The sequence below is a fragment of the Typha latifolia genome, chromosome 14, assembly GCF_019914945.1.
Source record: "Typha latifolia isolate L0001 chromosome 14, TyphaL0001v2, whole genome shotgun sequence".
Classification (NCBI taxonomy): Eukaryota; Viridiplantae; Streptophyta; class Magnoliopsida; order Poales; family Typhaceae; genus Typha; species Typha latifolia.
The window spans coordinates 35,150-59,563 of NC_133099.1; the positions used below are offsets into that span (position 1 = coordinate 35,150).

The following is a 24,414-nucleotide window of genomic DNA, read 5'->3' on the forward strand; positions in this document are numbered from 1 at the left end:
GACGCTTATGCCAATTAAGTAAGCTTCGTGAGATAAAAAAAAACTCAGTTTTTGATTGGCAGCTTCATTAGGAACACACAGATGAAACATGCGGGGGATGAAAAAGGAAAAGGAGAAGGAGAGAAATTAAGATTTAAAGACTAAGTCCCAGATAGCGAAACGTTACTGAGAGAGAACGACAGGGAACACAGAGGTAACACTCGACTAATTACTCTACTAGTAATTTTTTACTATCATAAAACTAAATCTAGTTCCAGCTGGTTCCTTGCCGGTACACCCCCGCCGTCGCTTTTTTCGTGGGAGCTCAAAGCGTTAGCTTCTCTTTATTGCTTCGATGATGGTATGTCAAGCGCAGCGCACGCCATAGAGAAAGAAAGCAAGAAGCATCACATGTGAGCGTTGCTGCGGAAGGAACCCAGCGCTTTGATGGCCCCTGCTCTCAGGACATACTGATGATAAGCTGCAGCAATTGCGGCGCCGATGAAGGGTCCAACCCAGAAGATCCACTGCGGCCAGCAGAATCGAACATCAAGTTCCAACTCTATACAGATATATAATAAGCTAAAAACAGAGAGGCAATGAAGCTTAATCCTTCAAAATTTACTATTATATTTATACTAGCCAAGCCTGGTCTGATTTCTTTCATGTATGGGGGAGAAGAATCTTTACAGATTCGGTGGCACGAAAGCGCCACGTGACGCATCCAGATATCAAGATGCTGGTTGGGTAGAGGACCTATCTCTCTCACATGCAGTGCAGATGCAGTAAGCACTAATCACCGAAAGCATCGGCCTGGGGATCAGTGGAGACAGAGTGAGGGGAGCAAAAGGATCTCAACTTTTTGCCTGCTTTCCGTACTCAGAATGAATCAAAGTTGATGCGATCTTCGACCAAGTGCGCAATATCCAAAAGACCAAAATCATTATCTCGAGGGTTTCTTTTATTTTTAATGAAAATGAACAGTTCAGATGAACTGTTTACATTATTTGGATCACAATGATGTCAGATTAATCAAGAAGAATAAAATCTTTAAATGACTGACGCATATTTCTAGATTCATTATTATCTCGAGAGTCGATTATATGGCAAATGCTTTTTAGATTTCTAATTAACACTATACGCCACAACAAAAATTGCCAGCCATAAAAAAGATTTAAGTTGATAACTCGTTGTCTCCCTCAGTTTATCAATTAGAGTATCTCTCTGTCAATCTTTTTGTAAAGAAGTAAGTACGCAATAGCCTCGGGAGAGTTTGAAATGCCCAATAGAGCTTACTGATGGAGAAGATACCGAATTTCTCACTATGCTCACTATACATACATACACACACACACACACACATATATATATATATATATAGGGATAGTCTAGCTTAAATTGATTATAAATTTAAAATTATGGTTGGTTGGTGATACCTGATCATCCCACGCCTTGTCCTGGTTGTAGATGACAGCAGCGCCGAAGCTCCTAGCAGGGTTGATACCGGTGCCTGTGATGGGAATTGTAGCCAGATGGACCATGAATACTGCAAATCCTATAGGAAGTGGTGCCAATACCTGTAAAAGAATAGCAGTAATTAATTTTGAAGTGATGACGAGCTATAGCCTCTGTACTGATCGTGGTAATACAACTGATGAATCGATGTTGGGATCGATCGAGCAGATCTATATATAGGGGTTAATCTGTTATTAGTACTTACCGGGACGTGAGAATCACGGGCGCTGCGCTTGGGGTCGGTGGCAGAGAAGACGGTGTAGACGAGGACGAAGGTGCCGATGATCTCGGCGCCGAGTCCCGTCCCTTTGGAATAGCCAGGGCTTAGCTCGTTGGCGCCACCACCGTATCGGACGTAGTAGGCCTTCTGGAAACTCTTGACGAGGCCCACCCCGCAGATGGCGCCCAGGCACTGTGCGATCATATACAGCAGAGCCCGCACCAGCGACACTTTCCGCGCCAGGAATAACCCGAACGTCACCGCTGGGTTTATGTGACCCCCTGCGCGTGCACATATTCATTTATACATCCCTTTTCAATATTAACTACAAGGACAACCCAAGTACGTACCTGAGATCCCGGCGGTGCAGTAGACGAGGATGAAGATCATGCCGCCGAAGGCCCAGGCGATGCCGAGAATGCCGACACCGCTGCATGCCGCGTCTGCATCTCCAGCGGCTGGGTCTGACTGGTGTTTGTAGCCAATGACTGTGGCTACCGTGATGTAAAGAAAGAGGAGGGTTGCGATGAATTCCGCGATCACTGCCCGGTAGAAGGCCCACTTGCCCAGCTCCTCCACGTCGATGAGTGGAGCCGGTGGTGGATCCGTGTAGTCTTTCACCGACTCCATTTCTGAAACTAAAAATAGATAGTCTAGAATAGATCAGGCACTACAAGAGGGAGGGGGCAAATATACGTTTTACAAAGGCAGCGTGTGTCTCGTGCTGTGTGGGAAAGTAAGAAAGAAAGGTGAGGTATTTATTATGGTGCAAGGGAGTTTGAGGCTGTTGCTGTATGAAAGAAAGAAAAATAAATGATGAGGTGTATTTTGGATTTTAATTTGCCGCCCCGAACCGACTAATCCCCAATCATTTCTCATTTTCAGTATACCTGGTCCCACTCGACGCTACCCGTCAACCTTCGGTATTCATCACCTAACAACTGCCCCTTTTTCACCTCACCCTGTTTCTTTTCCTATGCGCCAACGTCACTTGGATGGAGCTAATTAACGGAGTTGTTAGGAATCTATAGTTTCGCCTATTCAGATGGCACGAGCACTTTTACTAGCAAGCGTATGATAGGAGGAAAGGGCGTAATCAAAACATATGGGGCAGCATGACTAGGAAATGCAACTATCGAGACAGCTAAATCACTTGTTGAGGATATGTCTTAAGACGACATAACCCCAAAATTGCTAGCGGTTGAAGAAGATATATAGGGACCTTGCCTTTCTAGAGAATGCATGCAGATGGAGCAGCCATTGGCTAAGCTACTCGAATGGTTCGAGGTATTGGTATCGAGAATCTTATCGTGGAACGCATGATCTCTGCTAGATTGCCATAGAGAAAAGGACAAAAGTACTCTCTTGCGGAAGATGGAGCACATGAAGTCGCACGCCACGCCCTCCACTAGTCGGAAAGAAATATTTTGGTTGAGTTGGATTGGGTCAAGGGCTGAGCAACTGAGCAGAGAGTCTAAATGCAAGTGGGGCCAGCCGCAAGTGGGGCAGGACTTGCCGCTGTTACATGAAGAAGATAGTCGCATGGCGGAATAAAGAAAGAATGACTTTATTAATTGGCTAGTGAAGAAAAAAAAATGAAGACGTGGCATCCTGGGCCCCCACCACCGGAATTCCGGTTAATAGGGCCACCGAGAAAGGTTGTGGCGGAGGTGGACGCAGCAGTCAACTTTTTTGTATATATATATATATATATCATGTGGAGGATGGAGGATGGAGTTGCAGGGAACGACAACCCGTTTCAGCAGTCGGCAACCGACCAGTCACCATGACCTCATTCACCAGTTATACTACTGTTTATCATATTTCTTTTTGAATGCATTACATGTGACTTAAAATAAAGCAATTAAATTGATCCGTACATGGAATGATGGGGAAAGGTAGATATTATAAAATAAAATAAAATTAGAAATAAAAAATTGAATTAGAAATATGGTTAGCAGCGCGGCAGCCCAAATGCTAATTCTCCCACGAGCCACGGGACGGGGAGACCTGTGACGAGGTCGCTCTTCCCGGGATTCAGTCTGAATTCTTGGACCAATATTTTGGCCCATGATGAGAAGAAAGAGCCTAATAAATAGCCCGGCCCGTGTTAGGCCAGCCTATGGCCTCGCTGAATACACACCCTCTCTAGATTGGGGCCGGTAAGTTTGTTTCTGGGCCATCAAGCCAATATCGGTAGCTGCTGAGTGCTGAGTATGGGAGGAGGAGGAACTCTGGGGGGGAGGACACGGATACACATCCTCACTCCTCACTGGAGAAGATCGCATCTAGCTATTCTCTTCCAAAATTTCCTCTGCTTCAATTTCTCATTTGATTTGGGTGTTTCGATGAGTGATTAAAGTGGACTGTAGAGATCCCATAGGGCGTGGATGGCTCCGAGGAGACGAACCCTCCTCGTGGGTTTCCTCTTGGCGTTATTCTTCGGAATCGCCGTCTATCTCCGGATCTGGGCGATCGACTCCTCCTTCACTGCCGACGATAGAGAGATCATGAGGTTTGTCTTCCGCTCTTTGTCCCAGCGATCACAGTTTCATCTCGTCTCGTCCATCTGTTCTATTTCTTTCGATTGACTTCCGATTGAAAAGATTTCCCTTTTGTCTTTTCCTATTGTCTATGGTTCGTTCACCTTCTCAGGTTAAAATTTAGTTGCGATTATGTCTTAACTTAGATAAGGAAACCTGAGATTCTGAACTTTATCTGTTTCCTCTGCATCGTCGTCATACTAATTCGACGCAAATCAAGATCAAGATAGGCGTACTGCTTCTGCTACTATCCTTTTATTATCTGGCCGATCCATCAGTGAAAGATATGAACCATCTTGGAATATTTATACTGAAAAGTACCTTTGTGAGAAAGAAGATGTGAACAAGTTATTAATCATTCATTTCGTTTAGATCTGAGTCCGGTGGAGAAGATTGAAGATAACATCACTAATTATTTTTTCATGAAGACGTGTAGACCATTACTAACCCTTTGTCGACATGAATATGAATAGTGCTCTCCCTTTGTCAGAGAGACCTCCTGTGTGTTGTCTACATATTGTTTCTTCCATTGTCAGAAAGTTAACAACATAATTATTTTAATCTTGTATATTGTATTGATGATGGACAATGTATTTACTAAGGACATAATTATATAGAGAGAAGGCTTGCTGACGGTATTTTAAGTATCTTGTTTTCATTTGCTTTCACACTGCTTGGTTGAATCTACAAGTGATCTACCGTGTCTGTTTAAAGTTTACTAGATGTTATGACTCTTTCTTTCAATGTTTTTTACCCTTTTCTTTTGCAGTTAGCTGAACTTGCATCAAATTTATGATCTCTTTTCTCTGATATTTTGTTTCTATGTTTTTCTCTTGAGCTATTCGATTATCATGGGAGTGAATTGGTTCAGTAAAATTAATGAGTAGCTATACTGCAGTTCATAAGATACCCTTGTTTCTACATTATTGTGAATAGTGTTGCAGATGATCCTTTTCCTCATTTCCCTGGAGCACGGAAGAAGTTGTAATTAAGTTATGTCGATGATAGAGTGCATGACTATCTAGAGAATAGTATCTTAGTTCAATTTTGGGTTGGAAACTTCTTTCTAGTTCATTGATCAAATATAGAGTTGACAGGCATCTTGCCTGATTTGTAGCCTTTCCATCATGTGGTGTTTATGTTCTGTGCAGGGGACAATTTGAGCGTGCCAATATGGAAGCGATGGATGAATCTGCCGAATGGAGGATGAAATATGACGGGGAAGTGGAAAGAAGTAGGCAAGTACAAGATGAGCTCTTAAAGGTACTAACTAGCTTTCTATCGACATACTTCTCATGCTTTATTTCACATGCAAGAAGGTCATATATCATGATATGTCAATCTGAGGCAACTTTTCCTTACTTTTGTTGTTGATGATGGGATTCTTGTTTACAGGCCAAGGCTTCTCTGGCAAGTGCAACTAGGAGATTCACCATGCTGCAAAAGGTGGTCATTGGAACTACACTCTTTTGAATATTTCATTGTTGGTTCCTTTTTGTTGAAGATGATTCCTCTTTGCAGGATAACCGCGATTTGCAGAAGCAGGTGGAATCCCTCAAAGAACAAATTAAAGAAAAGGAGCAGCATTGCAACTGTAATCAATCGTCATCAACACAGCTCCGATAAGCTATACAAATTACTCCTTAAAGAGAATCATCTGTTATTGTACCACGAGAATTTCTTTTCTGCTTTTGGGTGGATTGCCATAGTCATTCAAAGTTCACCTTGACTTCTGGTGTTGCTAATATCAACAGAATCAAGTTCCTCTGCAGTGAAACATCCGATTAAAAGTGGTTATAATTAGGATATGGTGCCAAAATAATTTAGCACATCTAAACTGGTGTATATAGTCATTGCTATTAAATTCCTGCAGGCAGAATTGTGATGTAGCAGAATAACGATGTGCTTGTGAGGAATTCAAAAGGCAACAAATATAAGAGGCCTCCTACTAACAGATGTTTGGGGCCACAAGTCAAAGTAATGGTGCAAATCTCAGTCTTTGTTTGCTGGATTCTTATGTAAATATATGTAATGTAGTAGTAAAGGTTCAAAGGGTTTCACGTTGGGAGCTGCTCATGCTTGCCTCTGGGTGCAACTTGAACTTTTAGGTTTTCTTTTTCTTTTCTTTTTTTCTTTTGTGCGATAAATTTGGCAATTAATACAAAGGGCACAAAACTTCGTGTCCAGAGATAGTTAAAGCATTCCTATATAAATTGTATAGCTCTTTACTGTCAGAAGAGAAATGCTTGTAAAACCAATTTAAAAAGGATCAGCATGCTGGTTTTATCTAGCGGTCTTTATGTCTAGGCATCTGCCATGATTTTAGAAACATAATATAGCACATGGCTATGTAAGGATATTTTGCATTTAGAGATCGCCAGAGTTTACAGCGTTGGATGCCTTAGTTGTCACATAGAATTAGCAATGTGAAGGACCTGGGCTTCATCAGTGACAACTAGGGGGCATGGACGTGCAGCAGAGGTTCACCGTACGGCTACGACTTTTAAGTGGTAGAACTGCACAATTATAAATCACTTGGTATGTCTTATTTCTCTGAAAATTGTAGAAATCTCAAGAAGGGTCCATTCATATCAATGCATCCTCAAATTATATACAACAGAGTCCCAACACTTGCTTTGCTGGAACAGGCAAAAAAGGGGTGCAAGAACTAGGTAGTAGCAAGTTTCACATTTCAACGTTCATTCGTTGCAAGAAACTCAATCCTAGGGATCACGATATCCTCTAGTTTGTAAAGACCGGATAACAAATCAAAATGCAATATTCGACCAAAACATCAAATCATGGTACAAACTGTTAGGAATAGATACTCTGTTTCACCTTGAAGCCAGTGACCAGAAGTTCATGAGAAATGACGGCAATACTGCAAACCAGCTAATGAAAGCCATGGCTGTAGCAGTCTCAAAGCTTGCACAGTGGTTTTCAGCACAGATGTTTAGATCATTACCAATCAGCACTGTGATGCCTGCAGAAGCACAAGCTGCTGCAAAGGTGAGTGTGGACGTAATCTGCATGGTAAACATCAATAATGGAATCAGGAACAACCACATCAGACAGATATCAACTTTGACTAAAGATGGTTGGATTTATCAGAATCTATATCTGATGTGGGTGCGTGCAGTCTAAGCTGCATACAGACGAAAGTCTCATTTGTGACTTAATAGATTCCTAACATACAAATTACCTACATAAAGAATGCATTCAAGAAGTCTGAATGTTTGTTTGTACGTATGAAGTTCATATTCTCCTGAGCAAACATACTACATAAAACTGTTTCAAGGAGAAAAAACAATGCAAATTAATTTTCACCACCATGTGCTCGATTATTCCCTTACCCCATCACCAATGGTAAACAAACAGACTGCTCGGGGATTCTGCAAACAGCGTTTGACAAGAAGCGCATAAATATCCACAAAAGCTAGAGAAAGGCTCCACAAGCTTTGTAAGATAGCAGCTGCAACAAGATAACTGCAAAAGAAAAAGTGAGGGTCAGTACAGTAACTCGAAAAGCTTTAGCTGCTAATAACTTTGCACAGATCAGGATTATGATATCCAAAGTACTAATCTTAAATGAAGCATTGCACAGAAGCACAAAAGAGAGTTCAAACATATTCCAGTTGGATAGTTTCCAAATTTCAGATATGTCTGTACTCTGCACATTATGTCATGTGGATGCAATTATAAACTTTCATAGGGGCCAAGTGCCATAGACATCAACAAAACAGTGAGTTCAGCTCAATGACACTCATTATATGCTTCTCACTATTGTACTTGGTACATAGGATATCCAATGCATTTGCAGCATTTATAAAGACATTAACGATTAATATCCCTAATTTTAAAAGAGGGTTTTTTATAAAATTATTTTATTATATATAAAAAAAAGTAAGTTCTAAATCAATAGTAGAGGTGATCATCAAGGGCCTAGCCCACTGGCCAACTAAGCTAGGCAATCTATTCGCTAGCCCACTTACAGATGGATCAGGCTGAGCTAGAATAGTCGAGCCTATTACTGCTCATTGGCCTGTGAATGAATAGGCTAGGCGGGCCGGACTTACTAAGCGAAATAGCCATCGCCGGCAAAAATTGAAGACCAACTGATGTCATCATACTAACTTGAGACTCTTTCACTACCCTAAAACTCTCAATGGTTTTCTAGGAAAGGGGTTAGTTTTGATGGTTGTTCACCAGACTATAGTAAAGCCAACATAGTTTTATTTTCTGGTTTCAGTGAACAATTTTTTACATATGAATAATGTTACTCTGTAGATGCATGACATGAAGTGGTTATTCTCCCGAGGGATGTGCCAAAACTTTGTAATAAAGGCATGATCGAAAACAAAAAATGCAGGAAAGTGATTTGCTGGGTTACAAGTAACCAAGACAGGACCCAGAGGGATCTAATCTGGATTAAGAATGAGTTGCTCGAAAGCTATTTGAATTGCCACTGCCAACAAATTGATGCCTAGCCCTAAAAATAACTACATTCATGGTCTGCTAATCCTAAATTGGATACTTTCTCTATACATAGAGCACAACTGTTAGAGAATTGGTAGACAATTTATGTATCATGGAAATATCCTTCCGTGGGCAAAAACCATAGAGAAAACAACCTGAGCTTATAGATAGCATAATAAGTATCAACAAGAGGAAGCAGAAGAAGACGCGAAAGAATGCTATGAGTTTTAGATTAGAAGGAAAGAAAGAAAACGAGTTACCAGAAGGCAGTTACGGAGGTGAAATCGCTGGTGGAGGCCATAACGGAGAGTGCCGCTATTGCGAAGAAGAATTGGAAGAGGCGAAGGGCAAGACCTCCAGGAGTTCCCGGCATGCCCTGGAAATCCTTCATTCTCACCCTCGGCGGGTTCTCAGCGGCATCCGTCAGAGGCGGAGCTTCCACCGGATGCACCGCCGGCCGACTCACAAACATCTCTATACAGTTCAATTCTTCAGATCATACCGTAGCCCCACTCACTACCACCACCGCCCCAGTACGATGGATGTCCAAGCGCTCCTCCGATCCGGTCTCGGATCTACCGGCTAGAGAAGAGGAACGATCCGGCGCTCTGCTTCGTAGGAAGCCCTAACCTCGAGGGACAGGAGAAAACCGTAGCGAAAGCTCACGACGATTTCATTCCTAATTCTAGCTCAAACAATGAGAAATTCCGAGAGATCGGAGGCGGATGAAATAGAAGGGGGGGGAGGGGGGAGGGGGGAGATGAGCAAAGGAGGAGAGAATATTCTTATACGGAGACGGCGGAAGAGACAACTCCAAAGAGCGGCAAGGAAAGGCAGGTTTTAGTTAAAGAAATAAATAAATAAAATGAAAAGAAAAAGGGAAAAAGTGAGAAGAGGCACGCGATAGCATCTGTTCCCTCCCAGGCGAGTGGTCGTCGTCTGGTGCGCTCCGTTATGGGGGGAGCCACTACTACCTATAGTTTATGGACTATAGTACCTAGTAATTCTTATTCGGGTTTCCACTTTAATACCAATTCAAGCCAGAGTCGGTCCATTTAAGTAGGGTATATATATATATATATATATATCATAGTTATTATTAAAAAAAATTAGTTTTTAAAAATTATTCCTATAACATATATATAATTAAAATATCTCTATTTCTTAAAATTTAATAGGTAAAATATTTGTTCAGTATAAATCTTGTGATGGTGTGCTTGAGATATGGTTTAGATCCTTAGAAATTTTCACGGAACCATTAAAAGTCTTTTGTGTCTCTATTAAAATATTATAAATTTTTATTATATATTTTGTGTGTGTTGTTCAATCATTGATGATTGTCAAATAAGTAAAATTTGTTTTAAGTTATCTTTATCTATTTATTTTGTGTAGGAAATTTATAATTATTTACTTGAAAATAAATAAATTTAAACCAACAGAGAAAAAAAAAACCCCTCATGTTACTGCTTTGCATAGTTGAACTATCAATTATGTCTTCCATCCTCTTCCTGTTTTTGCTATGAAATAAGATTCCAAGTAATTTCTAGACATATAATTATATGATTTGTTCTTTGATATTTGGCAATCAATTTAAGCTGCTGCAGAATAACATAGGTACTTTTCACATGTTTATTAATGAATTGGGCTACCATATATACGCAAATATCGTTCTTGTTAGATACGTTTACTACTAAGTATAAGGATTTGACGACATAGTGTGATAGTGAGGGTGGCCCTAGTCCTAGGTGCGAGGTGCGTGAGAAAATGAACATTCATTCTAGAATTTATAAATCAGGCTGCTTTGAAAGTAGGATGGTGCGTCAAACACCAAAAAAATATTAGCGTCACACTGGAAAGTAATTTGGACAAATAAATAGAAATTATATATCAGCGGGCAGTTGACTTGCAACCTCTTTGTGTATGAAAGCTCTACGGTGTGTTTAGGTAATAAAAATGTGTAAGAGGAATAACTTATGACTTTAATGTAGAATGTCCAAGGGAAAGAAGCATATCCGAGACAGAAACATAAAAAAGGATCATGAAATAAGTAATAATTCATAAAATTTAGTGCTCCGAGGTGGACTGGAGCTCCCTCTCATGGGCCGGCCCGTATTTTATCGAAATATTACCGGTTACGACGTGCGAGTGGTCGTAATCGAAGAAAGAAAATTTACCTCCACTATCAGGCGCAGGGTGGAACTTTAACCTGCGGTAGCAGGTGGAAAAGAGTGGACTTATTTAGTTTTATTATTTCACGGGCACAAGAAAGATTTTTTTTTTAAAAAAAATTAGAAAAGAAAAAGGAGCTGCGTGCGCCTGCGCGACGAGAGCGGCGTTAACAAATTTTTATTTTTTATTTTTATTTTCGGTTCCGTCGAATCTCATGTTGTTACATGTATCTCCTTAGCTATATATCTAAACAAATTAAGATAAAGGTAATCCCTCCTCCCTCGTTTTAGTAAATCCCGAAGCCCTGTCCGTTCTTGGGTTTGGGAGCGTCTCAATCTCCCTCGCCTCCGAAGTCCTCGTCCAGAGATAAATAACCCTGTTCTGCTACTTCTAGGGTTTGCTTCTCCTTCTTCTCGGCGGATTCTTCTTTTGCCTTGGGGCTGGCCACCAGATCCGTTTGAAGCAAGATGTTTTGGCGTATCCCCAATCTCTCTGCTTCCTCCCCGGTGAGTAGGACACTCTCTCCAGATTACATGCCAATTTCTTTACTCCCCTTTACGTCAGATGCTTAATTTGCTACCACGTCCTTAGGAGTAAATTGGTGGATTTTAGTGTGGTCTATTTTTGCCGTAGACGTCGGCGTTCCCCTTCTCTGCCGATGAGAAGCACCTTCCTCTCTCACCAACTAGTTTGTCAATTATCATATTAGTACTATATTTGGTCTAATTTGGCAAGTATTTGTTTGGTAAGAGCTCCATATACTCTATTATGGACTACTTAGAACCTCCCGATCCCTGCCACAAATTTAAGGGCTGCTAGAAACCACTATAACTCTCACGAAGAAGGAAAGAGAAAAATGGGAAGTTCTGTAGTTGTTCTGAGCTGCATAGAACTATTAAAGTGCTTGTGGGAATTGTCAACATGACTTGGCTACCAGAAGCTCTGATATCTATTTTATTACTGACATTCAAATCATCGCTTGCATTAGACATAGAAGTTCCTTTGCATCTTTGTGAACTCCTATGTTGTTAGTTACACCTAAGCACTTCATATTCCCTGATTCAATTTGTGTATCTTTTTTAATTTGGTTATAATTACTTTTGTAGGTGGAATTTATTTTGGACAAAGAGAACTTCACCTTGGAAGAGCTTCTTGATGAGGAGGAAATCATCCAAGAGTGCAAGGGTTTAAACACACGGCTGATAAATTTGTAATTCCTTTTGTTTTACTGCTAATTCTAATTCTGTAGTTTGGGCCTTTTAGAAGCCAGGTAATGAACATGAAAAACAAGATTTACTTCTTCCACCTGAAAAATAAACAAAGTGTTATTTAATTTTTTAGTCACCTTATTCATGGTTATTTCTAAATTCTTTTGTCGTTCACATGGATCTGAATGGTATCCCATATCATTTCTAATTATGTGATCTTGGTCAGTTCTCCACTTGCATTTCTTGCCATTTACTGCACGCATGCATTATAACATATTGAACTCATGAACGGAAATTGGTTAAATATTATTTTCCCTCGAAAACCTTGGGTAATTTCTTAAGTCACTTCTTGTGGTTATTGAGCCCAGAATTGTTTCCCCATTTGTATGCAGCTGAATAGCATACCTCGAGTCCAATGGCAGTCTGGACTTTGGCGCTCATAACTTATCAGATGAATTGACCTATCTAACTTCAGGAGAAAGATTTATTTGTTGAAAACTACCTTATATGAGAACCTTTTATAGGTGCAAAAAGTATTGTCCTGCGCACGTTGTGATGGAAATCTAATGTCTCCATTTCTTGTTTTTAATTAGAATTACTTTCTAGAAGAATGAAACTTCTGGCTTTTGAAAATTGTTCTGATGATTCTTGGTGAATTTGTTGAGTTAATTAGTTTTCTTCTTCTAAACATGTCAAATCTCCATCATTTAAGAGTTAGAAACACTTCTTTTGATTTCCTAGTCTCATCACTGTAACGTGTTTCATTGCTTTCAGTCTTAGAGATAGAGCTCAGGTAGAACAGTTGCTGCAGTATATTATTGAAGATGCTCCTGAAGATGCTGACAGCAGGCGAACCTTCAAGTAAGTTCAAATGGTATAAATTGTAACTTTTGCATCTGCCTTAGCATTCACTTTATTCTGTCTTCTGGTCTGAACCAAATGAATTGACTTCACTATTCAATATCCTATTATCTAGGTTTCCTTTCATTGCTTGTGAGATATTTACTTGCGAGATAGATGTCATTCTTAAGACCTTGGTAGAGGATGAGGAGGTAAGAATTTCGTAGACTGTCAGATTCATGTATCCTTATTGGTTATACAACTTATTGGTCCTTTACTGAAGAGTCTGTACTGTTGTTTTCTGTTGAAGCTGATGGACATGCTTTTCTCCTATCTTGAACTTAATCGTACACATAGTTCAATATCGGCTGGCTACTTTAGCAAGGTTAATAAGATTTTTCTAATTTTCTCCATAGATTTTCTGCTTGTCTAGTTATTTACTGCTTAAAAACTTTTGGATTTGGTATATTCAACAGACTGATGAGTAAATCTTCGTCATTGCTAGGTTGTTATATGCCTAATGTTACGGAAGACAACATCACTAATGAAATATGTCCAGGTAAGTTTTGTTACCCTCTTTACTAGGATAAAGATTTGCATGTATCTGTAAACCAAAGCGTTATATAGGAGATCTATTAGTTCTTTTGCCAGCATGGGAATAAATTGATGTCTGATATGTAATCAGCTATGTTTAACTTTCTTTTCTTGTCTTATTATTGACACTTGATTCACAAACAATCTCGTTTCACAAATAATCTACAGTGTTACTCTTAAGCTTGCCAAAGCAATGTTAAATAGACAAGTAAACCAGAGGTACAACTCTAGTTGGTAAATGATTACTAATTAGATTTCTCAGTCAAGGCATCTAGTATACACCAAACATGCATCTTCTTCTTGAACTTGTTTAAGCAATAGTGGCAATATTGTGGCACCTCTTTTTTTATCTGGGTATGAAAAGGTAACAGTTGCAATAGATATTTTGATTTATCTCTATTTCTCTACAAATTATTTTTAAAATTCTAGTGGCCAAACTCTATCAGGGATAACCTATTTGAAATGCATCACATGTTTTATTAAGCTCCATTATTGGAGAGAGAAAAGGGATTTCAATAATTAAAGTGAATATTTTCCCTTATCTTAATTTTAACAGTAGGAATGTTTCTTTATGTTATTTTTCTTACATGATCAAGTTTGTAACTTGATGTAATATTCATTTCTCTCGATTCTGTTTGTGATTAATGTATTATGTGGTTTCTCATGCTAGACCCATGAGGGTATTTTCTGCAAGCTGGTTGATCTGATTGGGATAACTTCAATTATGGAGGTTTGTGTTCCATTCCATAACTTTTTTTTAGTCTTCAGGCTTTCTGAAAGGCCATGCAGTATCGCATTTCTTGAAGCACGTCATAAGATTTATATATTTCTATTAAGCAGTATGTGTTTTATTTTCCTTTGGAATGGATAAGAGTGAAATTATTCACCTTTAAGGGGGGAGAAGATTTCATTTAAGCCTGTCTACTGTCATTGGAAGCTTTCCTATCTCCCTCCAATAGCCGTGCTGCTTTCTCTTGTTTCACTTTAATCTTATATGTTTTCCTCCTTATTATTCTTCAGTGCATAATTTATGTTTTCCTCTTGTCTAACAGATTTTGACTCGGCTTGTTGGTGCTGATGATCATATGTATCCAAACTTCATCGATGTCATGCAGTGGTTGGCTAATACCAATCTCCTTGAGATGATTGTGGATAAATTAAGCCCATTGGTGAATTAATTAAGTACCTTGTTCTTATGTTGAGACATGGGCTATTATTTACCTTGCATAAATTATGTTATATCACTCTGTTATCCAATTTCACCTGGTTGCTCTTCTTGTTGCTTATCAAGCATGCAACTATTGAATATATGGTTACTGTCACCATAACCAGTTTAGCATTATCACATTCTACATTTTTCCCCAATCCAAGCACTTAAATCTTTTTGCCAAGTTCAATAGTTCAATAAGAACCTCAACCTTCTAGGCAAGGTTTCCTTAGATGCATGACTTATCAGAGCATGTTACACAGTTAGAGAAGGATTAGTTATTTACTCTGGAATTAGTTTTACATTTCTGTTTGGTCACTTTGTACATATTAGAACATGTGATGTAAGTTCTGTTTCTTTTGAGTAGACAATGGCACACGGTACTGGAGAAATTTTGAAACTGTGAAAATATCTGCATTAGTATCTTTTGGATAGGCTGTTTCATTGTCCACTGATGCCTTAGATACTTGTATCATTGCATCCATCTGGCCTTTTTATTTATTTTGTATAAATACCTGGAATATCTTTATTGGGATCTCATTTCTTATGTTTTCTTCTCAAATTTATCAGAGTAAACCTGAAGTGCATACTAATGTGGCTGAAGTGCTTTGGGTCATCATCCGAAATGCACCATCTGCTCTAGCTGCTAAACTTTCCAGCCAAAGGTACTGATACCATCTGTTCTCATCATAGTTCTGTTTCTTGTAATATCATTCTATTTCAGCGAAGTGTTTAACATCATATTTCTACGCAGCTTTGTTTCCAGGATATTTGGTCATGCACTGGAGCAATCACTGTCTAAATCTGCTCTTGTTCATTCACTTTCTGTTTGCATTGCCTTGTTAGATCCTAAAAGATCTGCTTCACCTGCTTCCTTCCATTCCATTAGAAGCCAGCAATTATATGAATCGATTGTCCATGTTGATTCAGAGACCATAGATGCTATGCTTCCAAAATTGGGTATGCTGTTAATTCATCTTTATCCTCTTCACAACCTAGTGAGCTGGATTACTTCATTAATGGATAACTGCCGAAGGCCTTCATGGTTAAAGCATTTATGATTATTACTAAGCTGATATTTTAAGTATCAAAGTTTTTTCTTGCTGTGAGTGCTAAATACTATATGGAATGAATTTTTCAAAAGAAACTTTCCTATTTCAGCATGATTTTGATATATATTATAAGATAATCTTTGTTATGAGTTAGCTTGGCTCTCAAAATTGTTTTCTTTCTTTCCATCTTTTTACATCTCTTTCTCTATATATATCATAATGGGAGAAGTGAGGGCTAGATTTTGCTTTAACTGAACTAGTTTTAGGCATCTAAATATCACAGTTCAAATATACTAGTATGTGAAGGGTCTAAATTCCATAGGATAAGTAAGTTGACTTTTAGCATGAGCTGAAATCAGTTTGTTATTAAATATCACAGTTCAAATATTCACCTAAAGAATCACTAGTATACGATCAGTGACATCCTGTAGAATTTGAGGAAAGATATATTTTCAGAGGAACTGGCGAAAAAAATGTTCAGTGACCTCTTGAAGTAGGATTGTAGTACTTGCTCTAGCCCATTGTCACGATGAAGAATGACCATAACTATGTATTTCATGATGAGCTTGTAGTACGATCACAGTTTTTTTGCCCACTTCCAATTTTTCAGAATGTGATTTTGCAGGTGACTTGCTAAAACTTTTGAATGTGTCATCTGATGGGAACACCCTTTCTACTACTTACGGTGAACTAAATCCTCCACTGGGAAAGCATCGTCTAAAAGTATGTGCGACAGTTTATTATTAATTTCAAGTAACTGTTTGGTAAATTTATTGATTGCTTTGGAATCTTGAGTCTGCAGATGGATAACATACCTGAATTCATCATAAACTACTTTTACGTTGTATCATGCTAGATTTGTTCAATCATCTTCTCTAGCTTTGTTGGTTTTTTCTAAAGGTTAGATTTTAGATTTCCATCTTTATTCTAACATTTGTACAATGGATTTCAGATAGTAGAGTTTGTGACGGTGTTGTTAGAGACTGGTGATGAAGCAGCTGTGAAAGAGTTGATCAAATCCGGTGCTATCCAGAGAATCGTGGATCTATTTTTCGAGTAAACTGCATTTTTATGAACTTTTGGTGAATTTATGCAAATTGCTAAGTGCCCTTAATGATAATGCTAATCACGGGAACAGGTATCCATTCAATAATCTATTGCACCATCATGTAGAGGCATTGATATTGTCGGCCCTGGAGAGTAAGCACAGTGCCATCATTGATCATATCTTTGGTGATTGTAGTATTATTGAGAAGCTTCTACAAGCAGATAAAACTCCATTCCTTTCTAATTCAAATGCGGTAACATTATTACTTTCCTTTTCTCTTTCACACTCTTTCCAGTGCATGATGATAGTGATCATATTTCAATTGCAGTTTGATACTTTATAACCAAAATTTATTACCTCCTTGTGGCTTTATAGGTCACTATTCCTACTGCTGAAAGAAAGCCAGTCCGAGCTGGTTACATTGGACACATCACACAAATATGTAATAAATTTGTTCAGCTTGGGAGCAGCAACAACCAGATTCGGGCATATTTGCAGGTTAAATTTTTTTATTTGTCATTAATTAGTGTTTAATGTTGCCCCCCGCCTGCAGGATATTACAGCAGAGGTGTTTGTTTATTTGATTAATTTTCTTTTAGCTAGACTGTCCTTAATGTATTGGTGAAGCTTAGTAGTACACAGGGTGATTAGTCTATGATACAATAGTCAGAAATTGCTTGTGAAGCAAAATAGTCAAAAGCTTCATATGTACACAAAAGTCTTTTAGCAGTATAAAATGAAACATGCTTGAATTTCTGAGAAACTCTCAAAACTTTATTGGAATTTTGTTCTTTTGTAGGAATCCAGGGAGTGGATTGATTGGCAAAGCAATGTACTATGTGAACGGAACAGTATTGAAAATGTTTTTCGGTGGACTTGTGGGTATGTAGGAATACTAGTGATGCTTTGTGAAGCTTTTAATTCGAAGCCTAAATTTGCTTCAGAATTTATCAGTCAATTCTGAAATCTTCATTATCGGTTGAAATCACAAGTTCTTTGCTTCTTTCAGTCGCCCAACAGCATTGCAGGAAAGGACAAGAGATAGTGATGATGATGAACATCATGATACAGATTATGATATTACTGCCTTAGCAAGTAATTTGAGCCAGGCCTTTAGGTACAGTGCTTATAGAAGTGATGACACAGATGAGGTAATGTGTATGAAAACTTATTAGTAGCATTTCAGAAGTACTTTTCAATGATATGATAATTCTTTTTTCAGGCCAATGCATCACTAGATCGAGATGTTGAGGTAAAAGCACAATTTCTTCTAAATTCTGTGGTTCATTTAATATCTGTTTAACCATTCTAGGACTGCACATACAAGAACTTGGCTGGGTTAAATTAGCAACTTCTCAATCTTCTTTAGCCTACTGGTAACTAGAAATATTGATCAGGAACTTAGATTTTTCCATACTATGAATTGAGGTAGTCAGCTGTTGATGCTCCAGGTTCACTAGTTGCTTCTGACTCAGTATGTTATCATCTCTCACTTTTTGGCATAGTCAATAGAGAGTCAGATTTGCAAATTGAAGTAGAATTCTCCCTGTTCAATATCATTTCTCGGGATCTTGTCAAAGATGAAAAAGAAAAGAATTGTATTTAAATCCCTCACAAACATATTGTCAGCAAGACATATAGACACCCCACCTGTAGAATCACGAAGTATGATCCACTGAACTCTTAATGTTTATTTGTGTAAGTTGACAAAATAAAAGTCAAAATATGTATTTTCAGTTTGTGTGTCGTGAATTACTAGTAGTGGAAATGCATCTTCATGAGTTCAATAGCCTTTACAATAATTTTGGTTAGGTTGGCAGAGAAGTTAGTAGCTTGAACATTTACTGTCACATTCTGTTTCTGAATTTTATGGACTCTGCAGGACGTGTACTTTGATGATGATTCTGCCGAAGTTGTCATCTCTTCTTTAAGGCTTGGAGGTGATCAGCAGAGGTACAGTGTACTAAGTTCTCCATTGGAAATCAATCACATCCATTCTCTGCCCAATAATAAAAAATTAGTCTAAACTTCTGCTGCTGGCAATTTTCCTTTTCTTGTTTCTGTGATGGCAGTTGCCTTTTCACAAATTCCAACTGGTTTGCTTTCCAAGAAGATGGCCTTCTCAGTAATATGGAGGATATTTGTCTTGGTGGAACTAACAGTGATGGTAATAACGGTGATGATGTGGTGGTGGTTGGAGCGGAGGAGATGGTCAAGTCTGTGACTTCACAAAGTGGGTGCTCTATAAGCAGTTCTTTTCCGATGAAAACTGACACAGCAAATGGGCCCCTCAGTGGGTCATCTGATGCAAACCAGGAACACATCAGAGATGATTTGGGGCTTTTCCAGTTTGATACTACTGAAAGTGAGGACTTGTTCGACGACCAACCACTGCCTGAATGGGTTGGATGGCGTGAACCATCAGACATCCAGCTTGATGGGTCTAGTGATCTTCCAACTGCTGAAACTACCTCAAGCAGTACGACTTCGGCCATTACATGCGAAAGCGGAATTACTTCAGAATGCAGTGAATCCACAAAAACCAATCCTTGCTTGTTTGAGGAGGATGCAGAGTTTGTTGGTGTAGATATAGAGGGGGTTGGGCGGGCAGTAGAGCGAGCGCTGGAAGAAGGGATAGGTGGAGATGTGGGCGCCTCAAAGAGGAACATAGTTCTAAAGGTACCTGAACTGCCTAAGCCAGGTGAGGATGGGACTGGACTTATGGACTTCAACAAGGGCCATTGGCGTGTGGAACCAGAGATGGGTGTCGTTCAAGAGTAATTTAGCTCAGTATATCTTCGAAACAGTGTAGATGTACATTAGTGTTATTGTTTCAGATGTATACCTGGCAGCAGGTGTTTGATGTACTGTATGAGAATATAATTTTGCCCTGTAGGGAGTAGTTTGTTATGCAATCTTAGATTGTCGGTTTTTTTTTTCCTTGTGCTTTTTGATTAAAAAGGAATTTGCTGAGGATAATTAGATAGTACTTTAGGGCTCTTGTAACCGAATTTTTATTTCACCAGGAACTGTCTGTTTGCCCGTTTGCCTGTTTTACGCTTCAAAGTGGTTTATCTCATGCTATTTTATTTGACAAGCTTCTGTGGATGCTCCAATCTCCATGGCATGCGATTCATGTACCGATCCTAGCAATTGACCGTAAAAAACCCCCCTATTTGCAGCACGGACCCAAATTATATTCAGGTATTATTTATTTATTTATTATTCAGGTGTTAAAAGAGTGAGTAATCACTTTGACTGAGAATTGGTAGGATTAAAACAACAACAACAACAACAACAACAATAATAATAATAATACTAAAAATAAAAAAGTCTTCTTTCTGTCTTGTATTGTAAGACAAATAGACAACCAAGGAGGGTCTGATTCCAGGTTCAATGTTGGGTGTGCGGACATGAAAGATTCGCGAGTGGCTTGTAAGTTTTGCAAAGCATCCGGCATCGACCAGATCAAGTATAATCACCGGCTTGAAGCTTTTAATTATTAACAGCCAATGGCTCAATCCAGCTGCTGAGGTTTCTCCTCCACGCAGCAACAGCAGCACACGAAGAAACGGAGGGGAGGGAGGGAGAGAGAACATCGGTATATCCATGAGTGTGCCGTTGAATCTTTCCCTTCGCTACCCATATCTCTTCCCCTCTCTCTCTTCTACCATATCTTCCTCTGCTCCCCCTCCGCTTCCTCTTAGGGCTATGTCTTGCCGTAGCAGCAGCGAACTAGAAGGGCGGCCTCGCTCTTCCCCTCTTGGAATCCCATCCAGGATACCAGGTATTCCTCCTATTCCTTCCCTCCTCCCTCTTTTCCCCCCCTTTTATATGCTGCGTACTTCCGGGAAAAGAAAATTTGTCGTAATTGGGACCAGTATTATATTATTTTCTGAAGCTGCAAGCTTTGTCGACTCTTGATCGGTTGCCCTTGAGTCTCCATATGAGTCTGCCTCCTTTTCCAGATAGGAGCGGTATTGTATTTTGTTTTAAGAGAATAATGATCGAATTTTGAAGTGAATGATCTCTGTGCATGTTTCCCCAAATTATTAGCTGAGCTCACACTAGATTTCCACGTAGGAGATCTCTTCTCACTCGCGGAATACAACTGCATATATGAAAGAGTCGGATTTAAGGTTGTCATGCACCCCGCATCCCCCCAACCCCACACCCGTAAGCAGGTGCTAGGAAGAACAATATGTGGAATTCTTTCTTGAATTGTTGCTATAGTTGACGAATCTTGTACATTCAATGTAAAGTACTTGTTTTTCTTCCTAGTTACTATCACAAATCCTATTCTTAAACCTTCCAACTTATATATCAGAATTTACGAAGTTGGCCTATCATCTGGAAGAACCTGTTCATGTATAAAAAGAACTATCATTGTAGGAGTCATTCAAGTTTAATCATGTTAAGGGAATGTATACTCAACCAACATGACCGCCAGTTACCTATTTGGAAAAGCAAGGTTCAAGCTGCATACTACATAATATACCCAAATCTACACATACCCTTGTCTATGGAACTATATCCATGTTTAGTTTATCACCAAAATCTTCTAGTTTGTTTCAGTTGCCTAGGAATGTATGGAAATTGGTGTATCTGGGAGCTATAAATAGAAAATCGTGAACATCTGGAGAAGATTGAAAGGAAAAAAGATTAAAAGCTTGACTAGGAATAGAACTTGTTTTCCTAAGTTGTAAAACTGGTTGACCTAGAAAAAGATTCTAGATTTCTTCTTTTGTCAAGCAATCTATAACAGATCTTTCCAGCATTAATTGTGATGCATTGTCCCTCTTGATCTTGAGAACAAAACAGTAGTGTCTATTGAACATGAGAAGAATGATTTTGAGTGATTTATTTCATAAATAAAGAATAAACTTGTAATATAGTAGTCAATCCCCATCTAAACCATTTTATGACTAACTTGTCACCCTTTCTGTGACATCTATTTCTATACATCCTTGTAGTAGGAGTTTGCAGGGCCAGTCAGACCGCTGACCTATTCCCATCCTTATGCCCTGAGGTGGTTGTTCGAGATGCACGGCTGGAGGACTGTTGGGAAGTAGCTGACACTCACTGCAGCTCCTTCTTTCCAGATTATGCTTTTCCAACAGATCTCATTCTAAGAATTGACCGTTTTGTAGCTCTTCTGTCTGGCTTCTCAGTTCCTCCAGGTTGCACGAGGACTTGTCTTGTTGCAGTTACTGGTGCTTCAGTCAGTGATAACTTGTATATTGGTTGTGAAGACCTGAGAATTGGGGGTTTTGAAGGAAAAGTCAGTTTTGGGAGAGGATCTGTGGCTGGGATTCTAACAGTGGATACAGTGGCTGATTTTCTTCCTAGAAAAGGGCCATTTCGACAGAGAAGGTGAATGTTGCTTGCTATATTCAGTAGAGAGTATCATGGTCTTATTATTAAACCTTATCATTTAGCTGAATGCATCCATATCGCTTGCACATATAACAATTGCTTCCATGTATCCATTCTATCTACTCTTTTTGCATGCCAATCTTATCTGATTTTAGATGTATGTGCATGTGTCTCTCCCAAATAATTGCTTTTATAGTGCCTTTCTTCTTTTACAATAAAATCTATCTTTGTACAGCTGAATCATTTGTATGATTATGGATTTTTATGTCTGAGTTATGTGGTTTCTGGTTTTATTTTTCATTGAAGATTCATTTTATCCTGTTTGTATTAAATTCAACCCATTGCTGGTATCATCTATATTTTATTCTACTTGTTTAAGCATGTTATTGATGTTTTATAGTTATATCCAAGAGCCTCTTATTCAAGCATATTTATGGCAAGAACTTCAGTTTCTTTTACAAGAGCTAGTGGTTTTTGTTGATTCCTCAAGCTGCAATAATACAACTGCAGTGTTGATTGTCGAAAAGAAGAATGCCCAACTATATTGCTTTTTTTTTTCCCCCGAATGTATAGTTCCATGAGTTATGCTGATTTTGTCAAGCCATATACAAACTTCTAACTCATTGCCTCTGTAACTTACACACTTGTATGGGCACAATGTAATAATTTTACTTTCATACAAGAAACAGATCCTAAAAGATTCTTGATGTGTATAATTCCTGATGGATTCTTATTATCTGTAAATCTCGTTGTTAGAAAGTGCTTTGAAAGCTGAAACAGAAACAGTTGGCGGACTGGCACTAAATGTTGTTCTGTATAGACATTCTTGAGATTTTGTTGTTAATTTGTTTGGTTAGATCAGACATGAATTTTCATTTAGAGTGGCTGGATTTGATATTTATGCAGAACCGGTATAGCATATATATCAAATGTCGCCGTCCGAAAGGCAGACAGAGGGAAGGGGATTGCTAAAATGCTCGTTGCAAAAGCAGAGTTGCGAGCCCGTAGCTGGGGCTGCCGCTCCGTTGCACTGCATTGTGATGCCAACAATATAGCTGCTATGAGATTGTACAAGGGTCGGGGCTTCAAATGCATCAGGGTACCCGAACAAGCAAAATGGCCCCAACCAAAGACATCTCCTGGTATTCAGTTCAACTTTATGATGAAGCTACTTTCGGATTATGGGACCAGTTGATCAAGATGACGGTGTTCAGGGCAAACTGCTTATTCTTGCACAACAAAGTTGCTGCTTGTTTCATAGGGATGTGCACATATATTTCTGCTGTATAGTTGGTCAAATGGTTGAACTACCATGTCGTTATTTCCTTGTGATGATTCGTATTGTTATTCGATACAGTGATTAAGAGCTTCTCAAGGTTGCTTGAAACTTGAAAGAGGAAACGAATTCCTGTACAATCTTGGTACTAAAGGATATGTATTATAATGAATACTAGTCTTTTTGGGAGGAGCGGACTCGATGGCATGATTCTTTATCCTGCTCAATGCACGCTAAACAGAATAATCCCCCAAGCTCATAATCTTGTTGCTGACTGCGTAGCATTTTACCTTATATTGTGAGATGTAAAGGGGTTTAGCTTGAAGCTGATTGGCTCAGTTCCGTTCTAATTTAAAATACTTAATTATATTTTACCCTTTTGGATTTTAATTCGATATTATTTTGTTTCCTATATTTTAAAAGCGTACAAATACTTTTATAGATTTTTAAAAAACAAAAATATTATGTTTCATTAGCTGATAATTTAAAATTATATGTCTACTCTTATCTACTAAACCTTCTTCTTTCTCTTCTTATCCATCTTCTTATTTAAATCTGCCACTTTCATCTAAACTCATGTATCGAAGAAGACACAAAAATGCTAGAAGACATTAGGAAGATGTAAAGAGATCAGATGCCTTTAGTATTACTGCTGCTTGTGCTAGAAACCATATGAGGAAGATATAAAGAGATAGGATAAAAAAATTTGGGACTTGAGGAGGAGATTGCTTGGGAAAGAAGAGGGGAAGACCTTTTGTAGACAAGGGCAAAATTATTTTTTTAACATTCACAAGGGTAATTTAGTTTATTTAAAAATAACATACTGTTAACGTATTTGACATATGAGTTTTAACTCACCGAAGCTAATATATAAGTTTATTTATAGTTTTTCAAAAATATAAAAAATTATT

At 38.7% G+C, this 24,414-nt stretch overlaps 5 protein-coding genes across 6 annotated transcripts; 3 read left to right on the plus strand and 2 right to left on the minus strand.

Moving 5' to 3' along the window:
- Window positions 1-33: 33 nt before the first annotated feature.
- On the minus strand, window positions 34-2,510 carry LOC140800732 (aquaporin PIP2-3). Its single transcript, XM_073155544.1, has 4 exons — window positions 2,065-2,510; window positions 1,700-1,995; window positions 1,416-1,556; window positions 34-506 (listed from the first exon to the last, which is right to left on the minus strand). Exons 1-4 carry the CDS (start codon window positions 2,342-2,344, stop codon window positions 387-389), a joined length of 837 nt encoding a protein of 278 aa, XP_073011645.1. The 5' UTR covers window positions 2,345-2,510; the 3' UTR covers window positions 34-386.
- A 1,160-nt stretch (window positions 2,511-3,670) lies between these two features.
- Window positions 3,671-6,458, plus strand: LOC140801357 (uncharacterized). Its single transcript, XM_073156433.1, has 4 exons — window positions 3,671-4,229; window positions 5,409-5,520; window positions 5,653-5,703; window positions 5,779-6,458. The coding sequence occupies exons 1-4, from the start codon at window positions 4,105-4,107 to the stop codon at window positions 5,881-5,883; spliced, it is 393 nt and encodes a 130-aa protein (XP_073012534.1). The 5' UTR covers window positions 3,671-4,104; the 3' UTR covers window positions 5,884-6,458.
- A 323-nt stretch (window positions 6,459-6,781) lies between these two features.
- Window positions 6,782-9,673, minus strand: LOC140801356 (CASP-like protein 5A1). Its single transcript, XM_073156432.1, has 3 exons — window positions 8,994-9,673; window positions 7,611-7,743; window positions 6,782-7,283 (listed from the first exon to the last, which is right to left on the minus strand). Exons 1-3 carry the CDS (start codon window positions 9,203-9,205, stop codon window positions 7,092-7,094), a joined length of 537 nt encoding a protein of 178 aa, XP_073012533.1. The 5' UTR covers window positions 9,206-9,673; the 3' UTR covers window positions 6,782-7,091.
- Window positions 9,674-11,003: 1,330 nt separating this feature from the next.
- LOC140800765 (uncharacterized) lies at window positions 11,004-19,766 on the plus strand. Its single transcript, XM_073155601.1, has 20 exons — window positions 11,004-11,168; window positions 11,297-11,408; window positions 12,009-12,112; window positions 12,885-12,971; window positions 13,087-13,162; window positions 13,261-13,335; window positions 13,456-13,509; window positions 14,215-14,274; window positions 14,597-14,713; window positions 15,322-15,416; window positions 15,506-15,711; window positions 16,429-16,526; window positions 16,756-16,859; window positions 16,942-17,104; window positions 17,227-17,349; window positions 17,651-17,733; window positions 17,861-18,002; window positions 18,074-18,103; window positions 18,734-18,804; window positions 18,924-19,766. The coding sequence occupies exons 2-20, from the start codon at window positions 11,370-11,372 to the stop codon at window positions 19,630-19,632; spliced, it is 2,436 nt and encodes an 811-aa protein (XP_073011702.1). The 5' UTR covers window positions 11,004-11,168; window positions 11,297-11,369; the 3' UTR covers window positions 19,633-19,766.
- Window positions 19,767-20,183: 417 nt separating this feature from the next.
- Window positions 20,184-23,692, plus strand: LOC140800767 (GCN5-related N-acetyltransferase 4, chloroplastic). Of its 2 annotated transcripts, none has more exons than XM_073155603.1 (3): window positions 20,184-20,638; window positions 21,825-22,224; window positions 23,134-23,692. In XM_073155603.1, exons 1-3 carry the CDS (start codon window positions 20,461-20,463, stop codon window positions 23,420-23,422), a joined length of 867 nt encoding a protein of 288 aa, XP_073011704.1. In that variant the 5' UTR covers window positions 20,184-20,460; the 3' UTR covers window positions 23,423-23,692. The 2 variants fall into 2 exon arrangements, with proteins under 2 accessions (XP_073011704.1, XP_073011703.1); XM_073155602.1 differs by having other exon boundaries at window positions 20,241-20,638; window positions 21,828-22,224.
- The last annotated feature ends 722 nt before the right edge of the window (window positions 23,693-24,414 follow it).